Below are 15,163 nucleotides of genomic sequence, written 5' to 3' on the forward strand. Positions count from 1 at the left end.
GAAAGTTTTTGGTTACAAAACTCTGTAGCAAATGGATAAACATACAGGGCAACTTCAATTTAGCGATTTCCTCAATTTAATGACACATTTCACAGGTCTGGATTTAACTGCATTGAATATAGATGCCAATTGATTTAACAATAACTTTTCTAGTCCTAGACAATCGTTAAATCGGGATTATACTGTATTTTAAATTAGTAGAACTATATGTGTAGCCACATTTATTTGTATATCTAGAAATAAGAGTAAAATAAAATCCACATAATACAATTTAATTAAACTAACATAGGCTTGAATTAAATAAATTTTCAATGTATGTACTTAAGGAAGCGGAAGTTGTTGAGAGCTTACCTCCAAAACTCTTAGTTTTAAGTCATATATGTATTCAAAGTTGGTATGTTACAAACTAAGAGCGGGTCTTATTAAGAAGTAACAGGCAGTGAATATCCTGCTCTAGCAGGCCTCAAGGAAACAGATGAAATGCAAATTCAAAATTTTTTCACCCAGGATATTTGCAAGACCGTTAAATTAGGAAGGGTGTCAACTATAAAGCGTTAGTTTGAAGGAGAAAGCAATGCCTGACTGTGTACTATTCAGAAAGCTAATTTAGTGAAATATGTCCTATTTTTGATAGGTTACGCAGAGCTTAACACATTAAAGCTTAACTCACAGAGCAGGGGTTCTCAAATTTTTTGATTTGCAGTACCCATTTGAACCTTGTCTATCTCTTTTATGTTTTGCAGTGTGTCTCCATTTAACCTGCAAGACCCCTACTTTTTCAACCGTTAGTCCTAGTTTTTATTATTGTATATATATATTTTTTTGACGATTAATTTTTCATGTATAAATAGAAATGTGACGACCAGCAACAGGCTTTGGGTCCAGCTAGGCTGATCCTAGTCAGTTCATAAGTACCCAATGAAGAACATTGGCTCTCTTAAAGCTATCCACCCCCTTGTTCATTACCACCTCTTCCGCTAAGCTGTTCCAAGTGCCCACGACCCTACTAAAGAAGCAATTTTTCCTGATTTCCAGGTTAACCTGAGATTTGAAAAGCTTAAAACAATGTCCCCTCGTCTTACTTTCCGTGAAAAAATTTAACCCATTAACATCTTTCATTTTGATAAATTTAAACAACTGAATCATGTCCCCTTTGGCTCTCCTTTGCTCCAGGCTATATATTAAGCCTATTAAATCTGTTATCATAGTCTAAATCAGAAAGTCTTCTTACTAGTCTAGTAACCCTTCTTTGAACCCTTCCAAACACAGAAATATCTTTCCCGAGATAAGGAGACAAAAACTGAACAGCAGACGCCAAATGAGGTCTTACTAAACTCCTATGTAATGGCAGAAGAACCAAAAGAACCAACCTTCTTAGATTTGTTTGAAATAGATCTATTGATAAACCCAAGCATTCTGTTGGCTTTGTTATTTGCAATGCTGCACTGTTGACTAAACTTGAAATCCTGTGTTATTAAGATACCCAAATCAATAACGTTTTCTGCCTGACGATTGACCAAAGACTGTAAATAATAACTTGTACAATTATTTCCATAACCTAAGTGTAGCACTTAGGGCCTCTCTTTTTAATTATTTTTATGAATGACGTCAATGAGAATATTTCTGGAAACATGAATTGTTTTGCTGATGATGTAAAAGTTATGGGGATTGTAGAAAACGAAGAGCAGATAAAACAGCTTCAAGAGGATTTAGATTATATTATTAAGTGGGCTGTTAAGTGGGGTATGGCAGTTAATGTAGGGAAATGTCAAGTGCTACACTTAGGTAATGGAAATAAATGTACGAGTTATCGTTTACAGGGTTCAATCATTAGTCAGGCAGAAAATGTTATTGATCTGGGCATCTTAATAAATCAGGACTTCAAGTTTAGCCAACAGTGCAGCATTGCAAGTAACAAAGCCAACATAATGCTTGGGTTTATCAATAGATCTATTTCAAACAAATCTAAGAAGGCTCTTCTGCCTTTATATAGGAGTTTAGTAAGACCCCATTTGGAGTATGCTGTGCAGTTTTGGTCGCCTTATCTGAGGAAAGATATTTCTGTATTGGAAAGAGTTTAAAGAAGGGTAACTAGACTAGTAAGAGGACTTTCAGATTTACATTATGATACCAGACTTAATAGACGTAATGTGTATAGCCTGGAACAAATAAGAATCAGAGGGAGCGAGTTTCAGTCGTTTAAATTTATCAAAATGAATGATGTTAAGATTTAATTTTTGCACCAAAAGCAGGGCAAGGGGTCATTGTTTTAAGCTATTCAGATTTCTGGCTAACCTGGAAATAAGGAAAAACTACTACTTTAACAGGGTTGTGGGCATTTGGAACAGCTTACCGGAAGAGGTGGAAATGAGCAAGGGGGTGGATAGCTTTAAGAGGGCCATTGATCTTCATTGGGGACTAATAAATTGACTAAGACCAGCCTAGCTGGGCCAAGAGCCTGTTGCTGGTCGTCACATTTATGTTTGTAAATGTAATTTTTTTTAAAGTAGCGTAATGAAGCTAAAATTACAACAAATAAAAAAAATAGCACAACAAGCACAAAATTTGACTTATTTGCTTCATGTCTTACAAAAACAAAATTAAGAGTTTTATCAATTGAACTAATTTTTAAAAAGAGGGAAGAAAAATGTAAGTATCAGTGTACTTATAAAAAAAGAAAAGAAAGCCTAGCATATGTTTTCAAAACCTGAAAAGTCAAATGCAAACAATTTGTTTGTTGTAATTCTTAAAGTTCTGCTCAACACAACTGGATATGTGCAACTAAACACATTCATTCTTATTCACTACACTTTTGTCAATTTTTCAGGAAAAATAGCCTTATAGGGCATATTACTTTTTTGCTTTAGAAAACTTATTTCAAACTCTGGAAATCCAACTTTGCATTCTACCTGCTAATGGGTCTACATAATGGGCAACTCAGTTTTTCGTTATAAATCTAACTATAGCAAAAAAAAAAAAAATTTTTTTTTTCATTCATTCACGGATTTGAAATCCATTTCAACTCGTTCAAGCTCATTTGGCCGATTAGAACATAATTCATCAGTAGAGTTAGTTTATGTTTAGATGTTTCAGGCATTATGTATGTTACAAGTGCGAACTGATATTTTAATTATTTAGCATATTTACTGCAGTGATTGTTTAAATCTATCACTCATACTATGATAAATTTTATTATGTTAAAATGTTTTTGAATGTGTAAAGTTAATGTCAACTAAGTAAACAACAGTTATAGTTTTCATTGTGTTTATATTGACATAGGGATACTTGATCCATTGGATCATGTATCCCTCTAAACGAAGGGAACCCCAAAGCTGCCAACTATTGAAAATCCAAAATCGTAGCAGCATTTTGCGGCTGGAGTGGGGAGGGGGGATGCTGCCTCAGATTTAAACAATGATGAATTGTCAACAGAATCAAGAACAAAAACAATGATACTTAACAAATTTCAAATATGATACAGAACATATTATGCTTTTGATGTTTATGCTGTTATTAAATCAAGTTTTAAGCTTTATAATTTGCAGATCCATCTGTACGTATTTGCAATTTTCTTTCCACACATGCACTGCTTTTTCACGTGTTATATGCATGGAAAAAGGGGGAAGTGGCATTACGTTTTATGCACAGACACTGTCAGCACACGTGTTAGAAGTCTGATTTTCTAAATTCATGGGTTTAGTTTTCATGCAGTTTATGTTGTTTTTTTTCCTCTCCAAGTTTTGGTATTATACATTAGAAAAACAGAAAATCATAATCTTTGGACTCGCTTTCATAGTGTCAAAGTTTAAAGCTGTAATTCATAGGAAATACGATTTTTTCGTGGCAGTTGGCAGCACTGAGTACCCCTAATATGCGATTTTTACAAACATGCGTGTTCTATTATTAACAATCAGTGGCAATTAACTAAAAATATGTCTTAATTATTAAAGACTGTCTAAACTTTAACATTACACTTCTGTATTTTTTTATGTTGTATATATAACGAATATAAACTTCAGAATGCTTTCCTTTAAAAAAGTTTCCCTTGACACATTCAGACAATCATTTCTTGAGAAAAAAAAAATGGCTGAAAAAGACTAAGTGTTGCCAGATTTTATGTACAATTATAATTTGAACATAATAGTCAGATTTCAAATCTCTACTTAATGGTTTTGGTACATTTTTGGCTATGGGATCATGTATCCCTAGGGATCAAGTCTCCCCTATAAACAAATAAAGAAATGAACTTACGCCTTGATTCCCCAAATGCATTGTTGCAGAATTTGATGGTGGCTGACTATCTCCTTGATTGATATATGGCTGAGGTCCACCATTAACTTTGCTACTGATGTCAGCAGAATTTCGGAGGCACTCCAAATTATTTGTATTTAATAATTCTTTGCTGCCTTTCCTCCCAGCTTTAACAGCTTCTTCAGCAGCCTTTAAAAACAAGGAGATAAAATGCAATATTCAGTATGTTTTAAAAAATTTCAAAAAATGCTTAACTATGCTTTGCAACTTTTCGATAACATTATGAAATATTTCTATAATTTTGGCTTTATTATAAACAGTAGTTCAACACTTTAGTAATGGTACAACCAGGTCCATCATTTGAAGGGGGAGGGGGGCAGGAGGGTACATTTGTCCTCCATTCACCTCTTTCCATTCTTATAAAAAAATATACCTATATAATAATATGTATATTAAATTTACCACTGATGAGCTACAGCATATGTCAAACACCCTGAAACTCAAACATAAGACACAAATATTCAAAGTATATGCACCCTGTGGGATGCATGACTTGCGTACCCACCTGGGGGGGGGGGGAGATCATGATGCAGATGCAGCATTGAATTCTTTGTGTAGGGGGGTCAGGGATATTTTTTACTTTTGGGGGCTATTGCTCTGGGAGGGGGGTCTTTGCAATATTGGGGGTTGGGCAACCCTGGCATAAATACGTCTTCCGACTACCAACCCCCCTTCATCCAGCAACATTTTTCTTTGATGATCAATCAACACCATGGTTTACACCAGCATTTCTTAATTTGTTTGATAGGTGGAACCCTTTTAACTGTCGACTTTTTTCATGGAACCCTTATGTTTTCCTCAACATTATAGTTTGTATGCAACATTCTAGAAATGGTTTATTTTCAATAACAATGTGTTTTTTTTTCGTTTAAAAAAGTATTTTTCGAGTAAAAAAAAAATAATTTCAAAATTAAGAAATTTTTTCAAATATCTACAATTTCAGAACTTGTTTTGAACAAAGTTTTAAAGTTTTAATTATATGAATGGTGTCAGTTTTTATTATGGCAGATACATCCTCAACATCACACACAGTCTTTAAGGATGAAAGACGCATTCTCAGATCAGGTACAGCCCTAAGTCTGTGGTGATATTTAGTTTTTGTCCACAAATAAGTTGAGAACATAAATTTAGTTGCAAATAGTAAAAATGTCAACAAGGAGTTTCTAGACAATTGAGAACATTCATAATTTGCACCAGAATTTCACTGAAAGGCATCATTTTAAATTTCTGTTGCAAGGAAGGATCATGTGAAATTCCAATAAAAGAGTGATATTCTAGAGTTGACGTAATTGAAGGTCATACATGAACAATAAATAGTTTTTTAATCCACTATTAATATTTTTTCAGCCTTTCATTCACAAAATTATCATTAAACACTTCACTCAAATCTTATTTTTTAAGTGATTAATTTGAACGTTAAGAAAAAATGCAAGTGTCGTAGAACCCTTGAGTACTCTCCATGAAACCGCGTGGTTTCATGGTACATAATTTTAGAAACGCTGGTTTACACCATGATTCCCCCCTCCCCTGTGGGTAACCCTATTGGATAGAGTGTTAAAACAATGCTTAATATTTCCTATTTTACTCTTACTTGTACATTGGATAAAAAAAATTGATAAAATATGTGCATAAACCTAATTTTTTAAATTATAAATAAAGGGAAGGGGATGTTCAATAAAGAACATTTTATCTTTGTTTATTGAATGAGAAGACACTGAAATCAATTAGAAAAATTGTACTTAAATATTAATTTTTGTTGAACTTACTTACACCATTATCATTAATATACATGAATATTGTTAGTATTAAAAGTAATTTAAAACTTGTCTAAGCATTCAAAAGAGTGACTAGCACTAACTCACTGAAAATCTAAGCATGAAGGGAAACAAATGAAATAGGATTCAAAAGAAATATAATTTAAACTGAAAAAAAATAATAATATTATCCGCAGTATTATTGAGAAAAATAAATAAATTAAGGGCAAAATTAATAATTTCAAAACAATAATTAGGGGGAAGTTTAGACCCTTTAATAGATGATGTGACATCCTTTGCAGTCTGCATATTAAATGAATTAGCATAAGACAAAGAAACATGATTGACATTTAAGACTTCTATATCACTCCATGAAATCATATAAAGGCAAGTTATTTTATTTTTTCTAGCGGGAAGGGGTCAAGAGGTTTCAACTCCGTGTATATAATGTCTAAAATAATAAAAACCACCATCACATGATGTGTGTAAATACATTAATTTCTCAAAGGAAGGAGAGGTAATTGCCCATCCCCCCTCGACCCCCCCCCCCAAAGAAAAAAAAATGTCGGGCCTGTTCATCGACATGTAAAACTACTATATTCCATCAAAAAAAAAAAAAAAAAATTGAAGAATTTTCTTCATTTATAAATAATTTGATTGTTTACACGTTCAAAACATTCTGGAAATTTAGCGTGTGAATTTTAAAGAGAAAAGGCAACAACATAGCAACAGGAAATATTTGAACAAAAAAGGAAAGAAAAAAAAAGAAGAAATATTACTACGGCATGTTTACTACAGCTACTACAAACACATGGCGCGCATCCAAGTGGAGTCGCTTTCCATTTACAAACGCCTGAAGAGCTCTAGAATCCCGCGAAACGAATCAAACACAGTCAGAAAATGTAATCCGCCATTGTTTGACAGCGTTCTCTTGATAGAAGATAACAACTTGTGCACGTTCTGTAATCAATAATTTGGTCCGAGGATTGTTTTGCAGAAAGAATTTCCAGGCAAGCTTTGGGAGAGACGATTAAATGGTTAGTAGCAAGTTCGCTAGAGACGCCGCGTTTGATTGACCTCGCCTGGATGTTAGTATAAAAAGAAGGGGGCGATCTCCAAGTAAAATGGAATTAAAACTTGATTGGATTCCTACGTGAAATGAGAGATCATCTTGTTCTGAAAAAAATGCGTTCCCCGCATCCTCGTTCACTGCTATTACTTTTACACATGCTGAATGCTGGATCAAAAAATAATATTTCGCCAGTTTCCAGGTCCAATAACTTATTAAAACTGACATTTTATTGAATAAATTGAACTTTTATTCATTTTTGCTCTTTAAACACTTGGGGGGAAGTCCGTAAGAAAATATTTAAAAGTGAAACATTAGTTTTGTGGGAAAAAAACTTTAAATGAGTTTTAAGCAGCAAAATCGAAAAATTATACGAGAACCTACACAAATAAAAATACATTTCCCATCCAATTAAATGTTGACCACTAGCGAAACCTAAAATTACCTGCTGCGGAGGAGGGAGGGGGGGGGGGAGACTGACGAGAATGTCTGCCTAGTCGGAAACGAGGAGCCCAGCTCCGAACTGGAGCAGGGGGGAGTTTTATGTTTTTTTTTTTTTTTTGGGGGGGGGGGGGTCCGGAAACCATGCTGACAAGGGACCCTTGGCTCTCGGCGGCCTAGGGAATGGGGTCATAACGGTACGAACATGTGTTTAAACTGCTGCATTAGGATATGCTATACATTAAAGCAAAAAATTCTGGGGGGGGGAGTTGCCCCCCCCCCCTCCGGGCCTTTGATGATAACATTTATGCGAACAGTTTGAACCATCAAAACAACTTTAAAAATGCACAAATAGCAATAAAAATTGCAGGCACATGTTTTAGTACTTACGTTAGACTCAAAGAAGTTTCACTTTAAAAACTCTTTAATACTATTACCATGCTATGAACAGTTTAATATTGTTTTCATACAGTATGAATACAGGGAGGAAGGTAGTCACGGGTGATCAACAGAATTTCCAAAAAAAAATTAATTATGTATTTGTAGGTTTTGTATGATGATTCGGCAAATTGGGAGACATTATTGCAATATTTCAATTTAAACAAGAAGTTCTGTCTAGAACTAGACGAGCCTACTTTCCCGTATACCCATACTACTTTCTAGTACCTGATCAATATTCTCAAAAATAGCTAAAATCGCAAATGTTTTCAAACATATTTTTAAAATACTTTAAGCTGATTTCTAGGAATAAAATATTCCTTACTCATCTAAAAAAAATAGATGCGTTAAAAAAAAAAAACTGAACAAATAAAATAGCAGCAACTTTTAAACAAAGCAGCTAGTACACTTTTTTCCATTAAAAAAAATCTTTAACAGCTTTCAAAACGAAAAAATAATAATTAAAATTAATAAGCTCATTAAAATAAAAACATCACATCAAAAAAAAAAAAAAAATCGTTTCTTTTTCCCTGTTGCCAAAAGCAATTTTTTAAATGAATTAATGCACTTACCAAAATAAATAAAAACAATAAAATGTCGACTTAAAAAAATAATTTTCTTGTCAAAAAAAAAAAAAAAAATCGTCTGCGCATAACTTTATGTAGAAACCTAAATGACTTTATTTCACAGTTAAAATAATGTCTGCGGAGTCGGAGTCAATCTCATTTTGGGGTAAAGAAGTCGGAGTCGAATATCTAAGAATCGGATTCAGTCATTTGTCCTTCGTGTATAAATTTTTGCCAAAGCTACGAAGTCAGAGTCGAAGTCGGGGAGTCGGAGTCCGATTAATTGTCGGGCACAGGAGTCGGAGTCGGAGTCAAGTGCCCCTAAATTCTCGAAGTTGAAGTCTGGAGTTTGGCGTCAAGAGCTATTTCCAACAAAATTTGTTTGAAGTAAATCCGCCTTCAAGTACGGAATCTACATTGACTTACAGTTTCCCCGTAGGCGCTAATGTTCAGGGATTTGAACTGTTAGAAATTGAACGGAAAATTGTTCAAATCAAAAACATATTTTATATACAAGTTTATCATCAAAAGTTTTTTCCTACGAAGTTTGTTTGAAGCAAATTCGCCTCACAGTTCGGAATTGCCTTGAATTTCCCCGTAGGCGCTAATGTTAAGTTTTTTTGAACTGTTCAAAATTGAACAAAAATAGTTCAAATCAAAAAGTAAAATATGGGAATGAGATGTCCTCGCCGAGATCTTTCGAACAAAAAAAAGTTTGTTCGAATCGGAATATTCATTCGAAAGTTATTGGGGGGGGGGGGGGGGGACAGACCGACAGACAGACAGACCGACAGACATTTTTCCCCATCTCAATACCCTACTTTCCAATTTTTAATTTTTCGATATTTATTTAATTGTTTTATTTATTTTTGTCTTTTTTTTTTTGTTTTTCGCGATATTTTTAAGATGCATTAAGCCTTCTTTCATGCTTTTTTCTTCTTTTTCTGACTTTTACTGGGAAAGTAGGCTAAAAAATGATGCTGAAAATATCTTTTCATTAGATGTAAGTATGAGTGTATATGCTTCTACTATTTTATCATTCGGTTCAATAAACTGATGTTTTTTACCTATAAGTGGGAGTGGATTTTGTAGTCCGATGAAATTTGCACTGTGTTCTAATAGCTAGTTTCTTGGATGTTCCATCCAGAACACACTTTTGCAGACTTCGCAAGCAGACGAGAAACTTGTTTTTCAATGCATGAAGAACTTTAATTGTAAGACATTGAAATAGAACTGATTACGACGACTTTTAGATAGCAAATAAACTAGTATTAGCCTCAAGTAAAACTCTGTAAAAGTTCTTTCTCTGCCAGCGCATTGCCAAGGTAGAGAAAACAATCTGATTTCGCTGCAATACAAGTATATTGTGAAATCCTTTTTTGTCAAATATCTGAAAAAATCATTAGGAAACTTGAACTACAATCAGTGGCGGCGATTCGGGGGGGGGGGGGGGGGGGCAACCGCACCTCACTTTTTATGGTTCATTTATTTTATTTTCCAATTTAGGAACCAAAACTAGAAATTACAAAAAGAAAGCAGAAGTGTCAAAATTATCAGATCATAATGATTTGTTTTACTTTGTATATCTGTTTACGAAGCATTATTCAGCACAAGCAGTAACTTTTAGTTCATGTATTTATTGTTTCGATATTAGTAAATCAATTGTTTTACTTTAACAAGCCATACCTGCTTAATGAAATTATTACCAAGTATTTGCGACGTCTCAAAATACTTTAGGGTAAATAATGTAAGTCTAATTCATGCCTAAGTGTTTCTTCGGGAAAATTTGTTGTGTACATAATTCATCAAAATCTTAAGAAAACATGAGTAAAGCTATTATATTTACATCAATAACCACTCATACGCTCTCAAAACCAGCCTTAGCAAAATTTTGTACTTTTTTTTTCTCTTTAATTTTTTTGGTGCCGCTAAAAATCCTATGTTTTTCGTTGTCTCCCCCCCCCCCCCGTTCAGTCCCAATCGCCGCCTGTGATTACAAGAGTAAAATCATAAAAGCTGATTGATGTTCATTGCTTTCATAACACACCCTTGTATGTATGAAACTACGTTCGATAAAATTTTAGATCCCAAATGTAAAAATTGAAGTAATAAGGATCAACTGAAGCACAGGGTCAAAAGGTTTGTGATTGTCGAGCGAATGCCAACGTTTCATGTAGCAAATTAAAATGCGTTCTTTTGTTCAACAGTTTTTTCAAGGTCGCACAAAAGGAAAACATTCCCCTTTTTTGCTCAAAGAGTCTAAAATCCTTTTTTTTTTTTAAACAAAACCTTCAACGTAGAGTAAACTAATATTTCAATGATTAGTAGAAGAGAAAGAAAAATCTAATTGAAAATATGAAAAGAAAAGAAAAAAAGTCTCAGTCAAATATCTTAGTTAAACCCTTAGTATATATATATAAGAAAAAAACTTATAAATCGATTTTTCGCAAAATCTATACTTTCTCATTCAAAAATATTCATTTGTTTCACAAAAGTAAATCATTTTAACTAGAAAATAAAATGATATGATGATTTTGCGTATTGGTCCATCGCCTTGAATGAGAATAACAGTTGAGCAACAATTGAACAATCAGAAAAAATGCTGTGGGGAGCAAAATTTGAAAGGTGGATGTACGCACAGGCATCAAGTATTTGTGTAGGGTTAGAAAAATGAAACGTAAAGGTTCGAGAATAGTAGTTCGAGGTTGCTTTTGAGACTGCTCCTGCATATTTTAAAAGTCAATCTGTTTAAAACACAGTTGACTGCACAGTGGCGGATGTGCAGGTTTCGAGGCCCGTTACAATTTTTTTTTCGGCGGCCTTAACGATAAACAGAGCAAAGTAAAATACTTTTGTATGCATTTTTGGGGCCCCTCGCTATTGCAATACATGCGACTTAATAACCCCTTTCAGCAACTTCATCAAAAACATTTTTATTTCCTGATGAAACATTGAAAGAAATATTCTTTTCAAGATATTACAAACCAGTACAGTGGCGCGACTTATATGAATCACGCTTGTTCTAAACAATTTTGATTCCAGAAAGCGGCTGATTCAATAAAGCGGTTGATTCAATAAAGCTAGATTTCATTCTGTTTTTGACAATTGATTCATTAAAGCGGTTGATTCAATCAACTACTGATTCAATTAATCGGCGCGCCCACTGTATTAACATTTTTCTTTCCTGAAAAAGATAGTACAGTAAAAATAGGGGTCAGACCCAAACATCCAAAAAAAAAAAAAAAGCTAAACCTGGTGCAAATTGTTATACCCTCCCAATAAGAACAGGTAAAAAGTCCTACCTCATTGTGCGTCGGGTTTCGGAATGGGGGGGGGGCATCTAAAAATTGCTGTTTTGAGCATTTTTTCGGAATATTTTGAGTAAATTTCAAGAGGGAATATTATGTCATGCTAAATTTAAAAGCATGAAAATAAAGGTATTTAACCCCAAAAGGGATGACACAACCCACCTAGAGCCCCCCCCCCTATCCCCGTAAAATGAAGCAGTCCCCCCCTCCTTCCATACATTTCAAGTGGAAATATTATTTTATGCAAAGTTCAAGTTAGTAATCAAGTGTGTCCATCCTCCAAGTGCGATGGTGCCCCTCCTTCCAAAGCTACAGCACCCCCTCCCCCGAAAAAAAAATAATACGCCAATTCCCCCCCCCCTTCTTCTTTCCATTTCAAGTAGAAGTATTATTTCATGTAAATTTAAAATGCATTAAATCAGGACTGTCCACCCCACAAGAACAGTAGCTCACCTCCCAAAACGAAATAATATACTTTAGATTACCCCTCCCCCCTCTGATGGCACATTTGATTAAATGGTCAGAAAAATCATGCTGAACTGTTTTTTTTTTTCCTTTTACTATATTGCTTTTTTGCAGTACTTAAAAGCAAAATTTTTAGTTTGCGTTATAACATGCATGTCTCAAATACGTCATCAGCCTGAGATAAAAGCTCTAACAGAACTGGAGTTTTCAAATGATCTCTCCAAGCTTGTAACAAAAAGTCTTCGTTATCAAGATCTTTTTTGGAATCTAGATTCTCGGCAAAATCGTTATAGTTTCAGCCATGTCTGACACAGTTTGCGCATATATAGTTCAGCACTTCAGTCCACTTTCAGACTTATCAAATATTCATTTTTCCAATGAACCCCTCAGAGCAAGCACAAGATATGAGGCAAAGAAAGTCTTCTAGAGCGGAAGGCTTGCTGTTGTAATAGGACGCAGATATTTCTGTGGTGCTTTCTCCTTCTTTGTACCCATCAAAAATGACACTAGCTTTCCCACACTTTTACCAACTGTTTATTTTGTGATGGTGGCGTGAATGGATCTTTTGCTTCTGGGGGGGGGGGATAATAACACTTAACCATACAGGTTTTCTTTACTTCTGAAACCAGATTCATCGAATACTGATGGAGGATCAACGCACAACTCGCACTAGAAGTTTTTAGCAATTTGTTGTTCTATCTTTTTTGCTGTTCATACTATTCGGTGTAAAAGATGGTTTGGGCTTACACATCTCTACAGATAGTAACTATTTACGTAACAGAAGCTAGAGACATAATTGCATACCTCCTTTACAAAGAAATGCCACTAAACTTTTTGCCTTCCATATCCTTTTATGGAACCCCCCTTCATCACATTACACCTTATTATCAGCGACCGACCAGTATCGGCGAGCAACACCACTACCAACTTGAGTCAATACCCGTAGAGAGGGAAGAGCAGTATTATTTAGCATTCTACTGTTGTATTGCTCATTGCTCTCATCAAGACTTCTTCCATCGTTGAATCACTACAGGTTCTGGACCACCTAAATTTGTCACTGTGTTAGATCGTTGGGTAGCTGATTTGACTTTTTTATCATTTTTTTTTAAATTGCATAGTGTACTCGAAAGTTTCAGATAGTGTTGCAAGTATATGTTCGCATGTTTAACATAATTCACATAACATGCTGCGTAAAAGAGAGGCGGCTAGGTGTTTGCAAACGAGAACCCCCGCCGACTTGAAGGGTGCAGAATTGCAGCTTTGCTCGTCTCACTGTAGGCAATTTCGGTTTATCCCCCCTTACGATAATGGCAAAAGATTAAAGAAAAGTTGAAGTAAATTAATTAAGAAGAAAGAGGTAAACTGCAGTCAATTTCGATTATTTTTTATGCTGCACAGGGGTTTTGTTTTAGATATCACTCCAGCGCATCTAAACAGTTTAATAACTCCAGTCACAATAGGTTATTGAGCTCGCTTAGATCTTTTAGAATTATCCTTCTGTCATTACTATATCATTGTGTGGCATTTTGTACTTTGGAAAAGTTTTAAATCAGTGAAATTTTTTCATAAACTTCACTGCAATCGTTGATTTTAGAATGCAAATTCATGGTCCCCCCCCCCCCCCCAAAAAAAGCGATGGTGCACCCCTGAAGTGTGACGGAGTACCCATCCAGAGTAAAAGTCCTAAAAAAGAAAGAAATACCCCTTGAAAAACTGAAAAAACTGCCTTAAAAATTCCAATGATGCAATCTGCGCCATGGACCCCCCCCCCCCCCCCCCCCGCCTGTGCACTCCGGTTAATTAGCACTTTTTCTATGAGAGTTTATTATTTTACTATTATAGAGTATGATTTCTGCGACTTTTGAGTATTTTTTTTAAGTAATAGAAATCATTTTTATTTAAAAAGAGGATTATTTCGCCCCCCTCCCCTTTCCTCCGAAACCCGACAAAGCGGGCAAAGTGCTGAGACTTTTTACCACTTCTTGCTGGAAGGGTAAGAAGTAATTTACAACGGGTTTCAACGTTGTTGTTTTTTTGGATGTTTGGGTTTGACCATTTTTTTGGCCTAATTTTACTGTACTATGATGCGTAGTTAGGGATGAAACATCGATGTCGATTTTTTCGATAGAAACATCGGAATTTATCATTTTTGAATCAGGCGGGTCCATGTTAATCTAACATCGATATGTTTTGCGCTCAATGTTTCTTGGAAGTCGATGCTTCATATTTAAACAAAAAAAAAAAAAAAAAAAAACGATAAGTATGCTTATGTAACTGTAGTTATGGTGAAAGCAGACCGGCGAGAGGCAATGTCTGACTAGTCAGAAACTAGGAGCTCAGCTCGGAATCGAAGTATAGTATAAATTACACAAATTTTATAGGAGGGGGGGGTCCGTTTTGACTTTCAGCGGCACTGGGTGAATGCTACATCACAAATCAGCGATTGCGATAACCATACGACTAATAAATTCTATACAGTTAGCTTTCTAAAGAAGAGTTTCATCAAACTTCGATAAAAATTACTCTGGATGGAATTTTAAAGTTTTGATTAAAAAATATATATATTATCGCTGTACTTTTTGCTCAACTTAAAAATACTTTCTACTGCCGTTTTAGCTGATTCTACCTATATTATTGCCGTGGGAAGGTAAAGTGCAGTGTCTGCAAATTTTTCACTTTTTTGCTATCTAATCTGTCAGGCAGATAAAGGCAAAGATTGCAAATTTTTCATTCTTCATTTTTTTACATTTTTGCCATCTATTGTACGTTAGCTTTATTGTACAAGCTTGCTTATTTAATTTCCGCTAAAAA

At 34.8% G+C, this 15,163-nt stretch overlaps 1 protein-coding gene across 1 annotated transcript in view; it reads right to left on the reverse strand.

Annotated features, from left to right (window-relative positions):
* The window catches only part of LOC129235265 (methylcytosine dioxygenase tet3-like), a 77,144-nt gene that overhangs the window by 22,461 nt on the left and 39,520 nt on the right, over nt 1-15,163 (reverse strand). The window contains exon 3 of the mRNA XM_054868978.1: nt 4,252-4,440. Within this exon, the coding sequence (XP_054724953.1) occupies nt 4,252-4,440 (189 nt within the window). The remainder of the gene's footprint in view (nt 1-4,251; nt 4,441-15,163) is intronic.

Source organism: Uloborus diversus, chromosome 2 (assembly GCF_026930045.1).
Source record: "Uloborus diversus isolate 005 chromosome 2, Udiv.v.3.1, whole genome shotgun sequence".
In the NCBI taxonomy this organism is placed as follows: Eukaryota; Metazoa; Arthropoda; class Arachnida; order Araneae; family Uloboridae; genus Uloborus; species Uloborus diversus.